This window comes from Acanthochromis polyacanthus, chromosome 8 (genome assembly GCF_021347895.1).
Source record: "Acanthochromis polyacanthus isolate Apoly-LR-REF ecotype Palm Island chromosome 8, KAUST_Apoly_ChrSc, whole genome shotgun sequence".
Classification (NCBI taxonomy): Eukaryota; Metazoa; Chordata; class Actinopteri; family Pomacentridae; genus Acanthochromis; species Acanthochromis polyacanthus.
Window position 1 is genome coordinate 1,755,551 of NC_067120.1, and position 13,348 is coordinate 1,768,898.

General features: G+C 42.0%; 1 protein-coding gene and 1 long non-coding RNA gene across 4 annotated transcripts in view; one reads left to right on the top strand and one right to left on the bottom strand.

Annotated features, from left to right (window-relative positions):
• fgd4a (FYVE, RhoGEF and PH domain containing 4a) overlaps positions 1–13,348 on the bottom strand; it is a 57,426-nt gene that overhangs the window by 12,824 nt on the left and 31,254 nt on the right. For all 3 annotated transcript variants that reach the window (XM_022203111.2, XM_051951919.1, XM_022203112.2), the window contains exons 2-3: positions 13,082–13,165; positions 551–697 (exon numbers count right to left, since the gene is read on the bottom strand). In XM_022203111.2, the coding sequence (XP_022058803.1) occupies positions 551–697; positions 13,082–13,165 (231 nt within the window). The remainder of the gene's footprint in view (positions 1–550; positions 698–13,081; positions 13,166–13,348) is intronic.
• Positions 586–9,062, top strand: LOC110957208 (uncharacterized). Its single transcript, XR_002596079.2, has 3 exons — positions 586–732; positions 6,545–6,696; positions 8,246–9,062. It is a non-coding gene; the product is annotated as an uncharacterized LOC110957208 (long non-coding RNA).

The window sequence follows — 13,348 nt, forward strand, 5'->3', positions numbered from 1 at the left end:
ATACTAATGATGAGCGCCTCTCATCAGGGTATCAGGTCAATGCACTCTGAATTTGGAGCTGAAGGGGGCAGTAGAAGCTACCCCAACTGATGCAGGGAAATGAGCTGTAATAAAAAGCCTGAATGCTAGCAAACAGGTAGCACAAGTCCGACTTTTATTAGCTCACAAATCATTGGTTTGCAATTGAATTTCCTGTTTGATTTACAGCAGCAGAGAGAGAAAGAACGCAGCCCTGCCTTCAGTCTTATCTGTGTTCAATGATTTACTCAGTTCAAATAAAAGAGGAACGAGTCTCCAGGTCCAAAGAACTCAGGTTGTTTTGTAACTCCACTCCTGTTTCAACTGTTTTATGAACTCATGCACAGCCGTGTAGCGTACTGATAAATTACTGAGCGTACACACAGGACAGCATTAAAGCAGCAGAAAGGTCACTCTGGAACCAAACAATGACTCTGTGTGAGTCAATAGTTTCACGATATTCGCCGTGGCAGTCCCACCCTCTGACCTTCCCACTCTGCAGATGAATTTGCAGTGACTTGCTGTTACGTACCTTGCGGTTTAGACTGCAGTTGAGGCCTGGAGCCTCTTCCATTGAGCCCTCCCCGGCTCGCTTCAGTCGTCCCTCTGTTGGCTCGGTTCAGACACGCCTGCACACTGGGAGCGCTGCTGGGATTCCTCGCCGGGCTGCTGCCTAAAGCTAAAGGACAACGACAGAAAGACAAAAAACATGAGGTGAGAATGAAGATGCACACTGGAACTTTTTTATTTTTGAGGGCGGTTTAATTCAGACACGCAACAGTATCACAATGGCAAAAGTTAAACCTAAACTGAATCCAAAATCTGAAAAAATGTCAGAAAGCGAGTAAGATGAAGTCTTGTACTCGCTCCACATCTCTACCTCCTACATCAGGCTGTTTCCTGTTTGCATCAAACCTCAGATTTTTATACCTCCTCAGAAAACTACATGTGACAAATCAGCATTTTCCCATGACTTGTGTGGTTACTACAAAATGCACAACATACTTCTGAACTTGAAAACATCCATCAATACATATTTCATTATATATAAAACGAGATTCCTAACAAATGTCCTACTTCAAGCTAAGGGACAAAATATGACACAAGTTTAGGAATATTCTCCTTCAAAAAGATCAGTTTCAACAAAGCAGTTTTCTTTTTATAATCTTGTGTGAACAGATGTGTCAGGCAGAAAACATCTGGAATCCAGTGGGCCTGTGGTAGGATCACTAACATCTGCTCAAAGCATCTTCACTTTCTTTAGTGGAGAAAAGTAAAATACAAATGTTTAATTTTTTTTTTTTAAAAAGGTAAACTTTTCAGCACAATTCATCTCGGTGTGTGTGTAAATTCTAACCAGGTTTTTATCAAGAAAAACAAAATAAAGAGCTTGGAAGCACACCTGGCTCATTTACCGTTCCACGTTTAATCTTTTTAAGATTGTTTTACAGCTGTAGTCATTTTGAGATCATCATCCTGACTTCAATTTACCCCACAAACTGACAAACATCTTCATGGTGGTACGAGCAAATAGCTTTTAAAATTTAAATTTAAATTTCTTCTTAATTCTTTGCAATATTGCTTCTGAACAGTTGTATGTATTCAGAGAGTGACGCAACATCAACATTAGCACCAATTAGTCACTCAGATGATACCAAAACATTTCTACATCTTACATAAAACACTATCAGAGACTGAAAGAAGCTCACATGGAAATTACAGATGATGGTTGGTTTAATATGTGGGAGATTCGTGGATTTGGAGGGAGTTCTCCTGGAAAAATCTGGCACGCTTCTTTATTACCAAAGATAAGGAAACAAACAACTAAACCGACATCAGAAATGTTGAAGAACTTCATATAGATCACTCACGTTTTCTGGAAATGTCAGAAAATAACTGTGTTTTGGGAAACTGTATGTTAAGAGCTACAACAGATAATGGGCTATAAGATGCCTTTGAGTTCCAGTGTGCTACATCTTTGAAATTTCTCTGAAGAGAGTGTGATAGGAAATGACAGATATTTAGTCCAAATACTGCTTGTGGCAGGTAAAAATGCCGTAACGAGAAACGGGGGGAAAACAGAACCGCTGACAAAAGAACAATGGTTGAAAAATACTGAGGAAATCTGCATAATGAACGAACTCACAAACTGAGACTACAGGAAGCACAAATGGACAAAAAATGGACTAAATGAACAGAACACAGCACTGGAAATGGCGATGTTGAAGGGGAACATGATGATTAACAGGACTGAAGGATGATGTAGATGCTCGACTGCTACCCAGGGGTTGTTCAGTTGTTTTCTTTGTTTGTTTATCCGTCTTTGTTATGTAATTGTACAAAAATAAATAAAAACTTGAGTGAAAAAAAGACATGGCTGCTTCATTTCCTTTATCTTTGTCGTTCAAAATGGGGTAAAAATTTCATAGTTTAGTATGTCGTCCAATATATAACAAAAACACCATAGTTTAGTAAAGTGGTCGGCAACTGGCGGCCCGCGGGCCAAAACTGGCCCGTCAGGAATAATATCTGGCCCACCAGATGATTTTGAAATTTTGATTTGGCACGGAGCCAAGCCAGTCCGTCACAGCAACACGAAACTCGTATGGTCAGCTGCTGCCAGGCATTTCCGCGTTTGCGCTACTGGTCGGACACGGTTGTACCAGCCAGATTTCACTGAGTAACTGTGTTAAAACATGTGTGTCTCAGGAGTCATTTTTAATACATCTGTGATCAGAATTGAGACCTGTGTCCCAAGCAGCGGCGATCAGCTGTAGAAGCTCCGCTGCTCGCGGTCGCGGTCTCTCCTGCCAGGTCTCGGAATCGGAGCGCCCCGCCCCCCGCAGGTTGGCCCGCTGTTCGCTTGTTTACAAACATTTTGGCCCGAAGCCACATCTACTTGCCGACCCCTGATTTAGTATGTCGTCCAAAATATGACAAAAACATCATAGTTTAGTATGTCGTCCAAAATATGACCAAAAACGTCATAGTTTAGTATGTCATCCAAAATGTGACAAAAACGTCATAGTTTAGTATGACGTCGAAAATGTGACAAAAACGTCATAGTTTAGTATGTCGTCCAAAATGTGACAAAAACGTCATAGTTTAGTATGACGTCCAAAATGTGACAAAAACGTCATAGTTTAGTATGACGTCGAAAATGTGACAAAAACGTCATAGTTTAGTATGTCGTCCAAAATGTGACAAAAACGTCATAGTTTAGTATGACGTCCAAAATGTGACAAAAACGTCATAGTTTAGTATGACGTCGAAAATGTGACAAAAACGTCATAGTTTAGTATGTCGTCCAAAATGTGACAAAAACGTCATAGTTTAGTATGTCATCCAAAATATCACTAAAATGTCATAGTATAGTACGTGTAGTTTAGTACTACTATGATGTTTTAGCGAACTGAGCAGCCTTGGCGGAATACTGCACTCTGAGTGTTTTTCCCATATTCACAATGTGCTCAGACCACAAAAGATTACGGTCCATAATAATTCACAGGAATTTCACCTGACTTGCTCTAATAAACATCAAGTTCAAGGGGTTGAAAATAATTTTATCAACCCGTTAAAGCTCATCTCTGTTCTTGAAAATGACATATTTAGAAGTTTTTTTTTGACATGAAAATAATCCCTTCATGTTTTAAAATGCCAAAGATGTCACCATACTCCTCCACAAGAATGCACTGATCTATGATATATTTGTAAATTGGTCTCCACCATAACTCCACCATTTGCTGCAGCTCGAGCACACCAGCTCACCCATGATTCTGCTCTGTAAAACACTGCAAAACTACTCCAGGCAACAAAATGGCAAATTTTAATATTGGAGTAATTGAGCCATACATATATGAGCCAGAAACTGATTCTAAAGAAGAAGACGAGCAAATTTTACAGTCATCTGTATACGGGTGTATCAGAATATGGATGTATTTTTTGTATTGCATTCTACAATGTGGTAAAATGATGGTAACAGCTACTTATCTGCTAGAAGTATTAAATAAATGCTCACCACTTCTTTGTAAGCAACATTTTGGCCCCAACCTGCTAGTTGATGGGATTGGCTCTTTAGGTTTGTGATGTATGAAACCCAGGAAGTCTGAGTCAGTGTTTTTGTTCCAACATGGAAATGTTCAGCCATGGCGTTGACTGTTTATTACGCTCATGATATGTCTTGTAACATATAAAAAGATGCTCACAAGAGTTAAAATTGGATTTGCATTGAAGAAACTCTTGAAAGGTTCAACATTTGTTTAAAAAAACCTTCACAACCCCACTGACTAAGTTAAAGGATCACTGTGCTTTTCACCAGAAGCTTTTATACATCCCACATAAGGAGAGATGCGTCCCACTATACTTAAACTGCTGCAAATATAATTAGGATAAACAGCTGAAGACTAAATATTAGAGAATGTCAAACACTCCAGCTGATTATCCAGCTAATGATCCAGTTGATGATCAGCACCAGTGAGACTTTCTAGCCGACCAGCTGGCCACAGATGGTGCAGCGTCGGTGTTTAGACGGAGCAGACAGACTGATTTAACGGAGCAGCCGACACAGACTGGTAATGTTTACAGTCGCCTAAATCTCTCTCTGTCTGTGACCTAAAACACACACAGGCTTGGAAAAGGAGAGCTGCCTATAGGGCAAAGGCCCGTATATGGAGAGAATGTGTGCAGTCTCATTATTTTACACGCCGTTAGTCCATTAGTTTCCATTTAAGGTGGTCACTTAAACAGGTGAGGGGGATTTAACAGAAGGCACTGATGTATAGGTGGGGTGCAGAAATCGATGCAGCTTCGTGCTCGGCTAACTGGATAAACAGTGGAATCCATTCCAGAAGCTGCAGACTGGAGCGTGAAGGATGCAAACTGAATTTGTGTCTTTTGCGTCGGTTTTGTTTTCGGTCTGTAGTGCAGACAGTGAAGAACAGTCTTCATCTCCACTGATTCTAATATGGGAAGAGAAATTTCCCATCCTTGTACCATAAATCATTGAGAAGAAGTCTTAATATCTTGATAGACTTGGCCTCTTCTTGCCTAAAAATAGATCTGCACTTTGACAGAAGAGCATCATCGTGCACACTGATGCCCCTTCAGAAAATAATCCTCCACCCTCAGTGACTAATTTAAAGTAGATTAGAGCTGAAGTGATTAGAAGACTGACAGAAAATAAAGCTTGTTTGCAATGCCATATGACTATCTGAAGATGTATTTTATACTACTTTCTCACTCAGTTAATCGAGATGATGAAAAAACTGCTATTTGCAGCCCGACAGCATACAATCAACCAGACCTACAGTGAAAAATATACGTACTCTATATGTGGTGAACCCTTCCAGATGCAGTTTGTTTGCAAAAAAATGTTGCTACTACGTGCCAAAATGGAGCCTGAAGCTCCATATTTATTTTTCCTAGACTGATCTTTATCTTTACCAATCCTGAAACAGAAAGAGAAAAAAAGTGACCACAGAATCATACAGTCACCGTTTCTATTTTTAAAATGACCGTAATTAAAGACAACAGCCAGAGCGGCTGTCTGACTGGAAACGGTCCCACGCTGTGTTTGGGAGAGCAGACGGTCTAACCATGGCCCAAAATTACCAATCAATTATGAAAGCAGCCTCAGGAATTTCTTTTAATGAGGTGCTTGGCTTCCCCTGGAGGCCACATTAAGAGATTATAAGAAAACATCCAGCAACAAGTTATGCACCATATTATAAATATATGGAGCAAAACCAAGTCCCTGCCTGCAAACTGCACTTCACATGTGGCATTTGTCCTGAGAGACTGCAGGAGGTCCAGTCTCCTCAGGAGCAACTCTGAGGGTTGTTTAGTCAAAGAGCTGCAAATCCTTCCTGCCCTCTAGGCTTTAACCTGAACCGGAGCCAGTTGTTGTTCAGGTATTTTAAGTGTTGCTGCAGAGATAAGGAAAAGTGAGATGCAAACAGAGATGTACATGCAAAAAAGAGAAAGTTTTCCTTGCTTGAGAAAAGATTTTAAATTGAGATCAGATCATCTTAAAGCCCTGATCTGAATCATGGGAAGAATGAAACGCCGTTGCTGTTCCAGTAAAATAGGATGAACTCCACTTCCTTTCTCATAGCTGCAGTCGTTGGCAGGAACTGTTGCTCCTGGTAACACGCTCATTCTGGCATCTTCTCATTAAAACTGCCTTGGCACAAGTGACAGACCGCTGTGTACAGTAAATTAGAAGCAGTCAGCCGCCACCCAGCAGAAAACACTTTGATTCTCTGTCTCCATCTGGGTGACAGGGAGGGAGCCCTGCTGTCTGGAGCCCAGACGTTTTGATGTAAACAGCGGGGGAGCTTCTGATGGATAAGGAAATCAAAGCAGCACCCGTGTCAAATGTGAGGGCAGATCATGTCTTTATGTGCTGTTTTACTGTAGAAAGTAATGTGGTTTTCATAGAAAATGAAACACAGTCGGAGCAATCCAGGAAGAGAGACCAGGGCGAGTCAAACTGAAACCAGACCTTTTGTCTCTGTCCTTGTTGCAGGATGGTGAGATGTGCAACCATGGCAACGAGCACCTTACTTTCTGAAGATGAAAAATTTATTTCACTACAGACTCCAGCGAGCCCAAAGGCATCTATCTCAATAAATCCAAAGCTTCGCAGCAGGCCCAAGAGAAGAGAAACGCTCTGTAAAGGTCAGCCATCAGCAGAGGTAGAAGCAGTGAGTGCAGACTTATGCAAAATGCTGGTTTATACAAACACACCTCGCTCTTATCTAACAGGAACAGCTCCTTCTCTTACTGTGTGAGTTCATCAGTAGCACAGAGCTAATGTCAACTTTTTCAAAAAGTAGGAAGAATCCCATCTGTGTGGTTTCCCTTAGCTCAAAGATGTGTGGTCAGTGTTGTAGAAAAGCCATCACATCCACCTCCGATCCACAACCCTCCAGCTCTGACACATCACAGCAGAAGTAAAATAAGTTTGCTCAGGAGGCCGAACAGAACGAATCACTCGAGCACAAATATCTTCCTGTGCAACAAAAAAAACAAACAAGCAATGTCCGAAAATAATGTATCATCCAAACTAGGGCCTGAAATAGCTTGGCTCCACGCACAGCGAGTTCTGCCAGTTTGTTGGTCAAACACTTCAGTTCTGGATGGACTGCCATGAAATGTTTTTCTACAGCTGTGATGAACCCTGATGACTTCTGAGCTTCAGCCTCTGCAGCTGCAGCGATCTGAGTGGGCAACTGAAGACTCATTCGGGCACCTAAATGATGAAATAAATCAGAAATGAATGTCGGCATGTTGAAGTTTAGGATGAATAAAGCTTATTATGCTGGATTTAGTTTTATCAGTTACAGCAGAGCCTGATGGAAATGTCCTTTGTTTTGGACCTATTTGATCCTTAACTGGACAAATTGAAAGTTTGACCAGAAGACTGCATCCCATTATGAATTGCATAACGGCTAAAAAGTGAAGCCGCTGCAGAATCTGCATTCTTTCTACGGGCCACCAGGGGGTGACGTCGCTGACTGCAAGTCTATGTGAAAATGACCACACTTCTGCCTTTACTTGTTACTTCAGTAAACATTTCCCTAACAGCTTCATGATCTCAGTGGCTGGTTTCAGGTCTCTTTCAATCCAACATGGTGTTTATTTAGTAAATTATGGCCCAAATCAGAGTAAAACAGACATGAAGAGGGGTATGTGCAGCACATCTTCAGGTTTTCAGTCAGATCACCTCTGGCTAATCATGTACGGGTTCAAAATTTACGATCCAAGGCATATTAACACTATTCTACAAACCAATGGTTGACTTCCTGGTGTCTATATTCATTTATTAAATATTGTCTGTGAAGTGAAAAGAGAACCAAAGTTTTTGCATTTCATTCCAAAGCAAACATGCACCAAACTTCATGACTATAACTTTATGCCAGACTTAATTTCCCTCTGTGGATAAATAAAGTCAGTCTACGACAATCCAACCACTCGATAGGTAAACTCATAACTACACAATCAGTTTTTTAGTATATTGGTGTTATGATAATAGAGAGGTTACAAAACACCAAAGCTGATAGGATTCATCCTCTGATAACTATGAATGTTTGTTCAGAATGTCATGGGAATTCATCCAATAATTACTGAGATCTTTTAGTCTTGACCAAAGCAGTTTCTCTGCTGATTCTATGCGTTTAAGATTGAGACGCTCTCTTGACAAATCATACTTCTTGTGTCTTTGCAGGTGGGCAGCTGGCACCAGGTGATTATTGTCAACTCAGCCTCTCATTCAAACACCACTGAGTGAATTTTCAAGATATTTCTGCCATGTGCTTGTAGCATCATCACCTGACAGCAGGCCTGCCCGACTCGTCTTTTACGTGTCCTTCTGGTGAAATTTGTGCCAATACTCCAGGTAGAAAACAAAAGGCACACCTGTATGCGTGGCGAAGCGTGTCCCCACCCTGCCAGCAGCTCAACACCAGGCGGAGGAGTGTCTGAAAAAGCTTCAAACTGAGGCTTTGTCTTCTCGCCTCGCTGCCCCACAGGCGTGACACTCGGATCACAAAGAATGTCTGAGAGGACTCTTTACAAATTCTGCTTCTTCGTAATAAATGCGGCGGAATATTAAAGATCGTCTGGGTGACTTTTACAGTCGACTTCAAGGAGACCGTGGATAGAAGAAATCAAAGAAAGCAGCCATCTCCACGACATGTTTTGCAAAAATCCTTCACATTTCAATCGACCATAGAGCAGGTTGCAAACTGCCTGCAATCCTGTTTACACATATAGTCATCTTATTCATCATATTAAAGGCTCAGACAGTTTGGGAGTGTAAGCGTTGCAACAGCGTCCCATAAATCAACTCATCAACAAGCAGGTCAGCATGAGAACGTGCACGATGGTCTGTCTAGCTACAGTCAAAGTGTGATCAGGAGGTCTTAAATCTAATTCTATAGAAATCTGTGCAAAGAAAAGTGAGAAAAGCCCACAGTCAGGAGAGACGATCCAAGAAGAAGCCTTTAAAAAAGTAGCAATGAAATGAAACAGGCTGTGAATAAACTCACCCTGTGTTTGAGACGGAGAGGAACACCGATCTTCAGTGTGATACGGTGATGTGCGCCTGAGAGTGTCCCAGAACAGCACTAAGTTTAGTCTCCATGCAGTCTTCCAGGCGGTGCTGCTGTGAGTGACTCAGCTCAGCGAGGAGACTTTCAGGACAGAACAAGACTCCTCCCTCCCTCCCTCTCTCACTCTCGCTCACACGCCCCTCATTTAAGTGGCTTTTAAAAAGTACAAAGTGAAACACACCAGAGGCTCACAACACACAACGATGAGCCTCTAAATAGACAGAATCTGCAGATTTAGACTTTGAACAACCACAAAGCTGCAGACAAGACGAGAGGAGACCAAATATGCACTTCTGCAAGAACAATGTTCCGCTCTTTATTGCTAACAGGTATAAATGAACAGTAATAAAACAATAAAATACAGCCCTGGCAGTGTTCCCCAGCTTCCTCTCACTTGTTGATCTCATTTGTTTAATCGGATTAAAAAATGAAGGAAACAAATGACACAGAGCGCTGGTATGAAACAGAGCTTACATAACTGCACTTCTAGTTCTGCCTGCTATCAGTCAATTAGTCCGATCAATGATTGACAAACACCAAGCTGCCGGGAGTGTTTCACACCGGCTTCATCATCCGCCTGCAAATATCTAATTGAAGCCACACAGCAGCAAATCTATTATTCCAACCACTTCTCCTCCTGAGGCACTTCTACAAATATTTAAAGCAGCAAAAACAAGAAAAAACAGTCAAACCAAATCGACACACACGAGTTAAATCTAGTGTGCTTCCTGTAAAATCCACAAAGAACAGTTTAGATCAAACTTAACCCGTCTGAAAATGAAACAAAGTTCCCAAGAATATGGTATTTATGAGACTAAACAACTTCTACCTTTTGCAGAAGTCGGTCCAGGGAACTGCAACTTCGACTTCTCCATATTCTTTACCTCTTCTGTGCTGCAGAGCTGCTCCTGAATGTCATGCTGAAAGGTGTGGGCTCTTCTGAATAACTGCTAAACTGCAGCGCTATAGATCAACGTTGAACTATCACATGGCTCAAAAAAAAAAAAAGAGAAAAAAAACACTCGAGGCTTAATTTTAGTCATGCCAACGTCAACAACATGACAGAAAGAGTTCTTGTCATCTTGCTCCCCGAGAACATGCGTGTGCTTATACACATGTGAACAGTGCACACTTTGTCGAACACCTGCATGCTCACTGATGTGCGTCAGCAGAGCAGGATTAGAAGGAATGACAGCTATTATTTTGCTTTTACAGGAAACCAGTCGGACCGGTAGGAATTCCACTCGCCGAATCTGAAAAATTCCAGGATAGCAGAGTTTGAAGCTACACACAGCTCAGTTTATGATCGGGTTCGCTTTGTAACAGATAACTGAAAGTAAAAATCAACCTGTTGCAAGTGCTCAAGTTTAATCTTCTCACAGTGAAAGAAGCCTCAGTGGTTGTGCAAGAATGACCAGAAGTGCGCTCTCATGTCGCCTCGCAAAGATAAGAGATCCCAGCAGCTCAGCCTGCAGACGTCTGCAGCCGTGTTTTTGGCAGGTTTCTCTGGTGTCTCAAACACTACACACAGGATAAACCGACTACTGCCACTGATATCTGACCTCTGAACCAGGGGCTACAACAATCTACACACAAATGCTTCTGGTTTCACAAAATCCAGGTCATTAACCTGATCTGTTTTACCGTAGTGTGACTCTGGATTTAACTGTTTTATCTCTTACGGAATATCTTTTGCTTTAATCCCTCAGTTGTCAAAGCAATTCTTTCCCAAACGTAAAAACAGATACGTAACCGGGAAATCTCCAGCTGATAACTTGCCGTATTAACCTGCTTCTTTCACCTCAATTACAGAAATCTGCCATCTCCAGCTTAAGAAACCAGGCTGCTGCAGAGACACAAGCATAACCAGGCTAGCAGATTTTAATAGTGAGGATTCTGCAGGATCCTCTCAGTTCAGTGCTGACACAGTTAAAGTACTGAGACACACTAACGGCTGCTTCCCTCCTTGTAGTCACACATGTGCAAACACACACACATCCCAGTTTCCAACCACTTCTGGTGCCCTAAATCACTCAACCAGATTACAGAGTGTGTAGTTAGAGCACATGTCTGGTTGTACCCGGGTACACAAGGCGTTCATTGTGCCCATCATGCCGGCACAGCCTCCGTGCGTGTGTGTGTGTGTGTGTGTGTGTGTGTGTGTGTCAGACAAAGTGACAGATAACCATTACCACCAGGCAAGAGGGATTAGCCGATTGTGTTCAACTACCCAGACTTTCTTCAGATTAACCCTCCGTCATCCTCTAATCCGAGGGTGAGATTAGAACCCCAGTCTGCTGTGAAACAGGAAGCATTTCGAGAGGGGACACAAAAACCGATGGGACACTGAGATGAAGATGAGGAGGGAGGAGAAACAGATGAGGCGATGGACAGAAACCTGCAGATGTTGAGGTAAAAGGAAGAGCCGGAGGGTTAAAGAGAAGAAATAAGAGTGAGAAGAGACAAACGTAAAGGAGTCAGGAGATGAAAAGAGGAGTGAAAGGATGCAGAGCTCTGCAGGAGAGAATTAGATGACAAAAGAAAAGAGAAAAGGTGAAAAATAGGAGGACACAGGGGGCTGGAGGAAAGCACCCATTCATCACACAGAAGCAGACCATGAGCTGTGCACGCACACACACACACACACACACACACACACACACACACACACACACACACACACACACACACACACACACACACACACACACACACACACACACACACACACACACACACACACACACACACACACACACACACACACACACACACACACACACGTCTGATGCAGAAATAGAGCAGAGACCTGCAGCTTTGTTCACACGCCGGCACAGAGAGCTGCAGGGAGGAGTGTTTGTCGTGTCCTTCACAGCATCAGCCTGCATCTTCACCGTGCATATTAACTTCACTGTGGCCAGTTTATTTAGCAGAATTACACCATCCTGCTAGATTTCATCGAGCTTAGAAAGCACTGTAACTCCTGGACGCTACTGATTTTAAATGCAAATATGCGTGACTCTCCTGCTGTGAATCAGAGGTGGAGACTGACAAGTAACAATGCTTTGCATCTTAATAGGGGCTCGCAGCAGCACTGTACCTCCCACACGTCACAGAATGAGGAACAAGAAGACGTGCACCGAGGGACGGGTCCAACACCAGTGCACACAGACGACGAACAACAGGAAATTAGCATCCTGGTCACACAGCACACAAACAAAATGTGAGTACCTGCACATCCTTTAACCATCTGAACTCAAAAACACGTCGGCTGGTTTGAAATGCATGTCGGATATTTAAAGAAATGACAAAAACTAAACCATTTATCAGAGCTGGACACAGTAAAAACAGAAAGAATCACTCGATTTTCAACTTTCCCTACTAATTAACATGCCCACACATCAGAAACCTATACAAAATCTAAAATTAAAGTAATGATAATAACCCAAAATCTACATCTTCCATTGAAGAATTACCTAAAATTAACTGTCTGCACAAACCAGATTATGCAAAAAAACAAAACAAAAACAGAAGTATGCGATCCTGCAGGTTTGTGACAGAAGTTCTGTGATTTTCAGCTGAACTGCAGGCAGCAGGAAGGACAAATAAGGAAATTAAATCAAGATATAAGCAGTAAAATATCCACAGCTTGTAGAAACACCTTTTTCCAGTCTTGCTAACATCTGTGGTCACTTGGAAAAATGTTGTACTGGTTCATTTCATTTTGTTTTTAAATTTTGTAAATAAATAATCAAAGAAATTAAACTTATGATCTGTCCATTTTATGATTTTTCTTCATTATAACTTTACTATGCTGCACAAAAGACATTTTTGACATTTTTCTAGCAATAGTTCTGTTTGCATTGATGCATATTATATATATTTATATCAAAGAAAGATAATTCCACAGGAATGGAGACAGTAAGGTGAGTGGAGGTGATGCTTCCTACCTCTGGAGTGTTCGATCTTCACGGCCACGCAGGCCTCCTCATCAGCGCTCCTCGTCTTGCAACAGGCGGTTTTTCCTTTCCTCTCTGCAACAAAAAAACCCACCAGATTCACATGAAGAAGCTGACATGCTTTCTGAGTACGAGCAAACCAGAGAACAGGAGGCTATTTTAATCCTTCGACCAGCACATGAGGCAGGAGCTTCGAGCAGTTTCAGGCAAACCCCATGTTTTATTGAGGAGGAGCACCAACTGAGGAGTTAAAGCTGA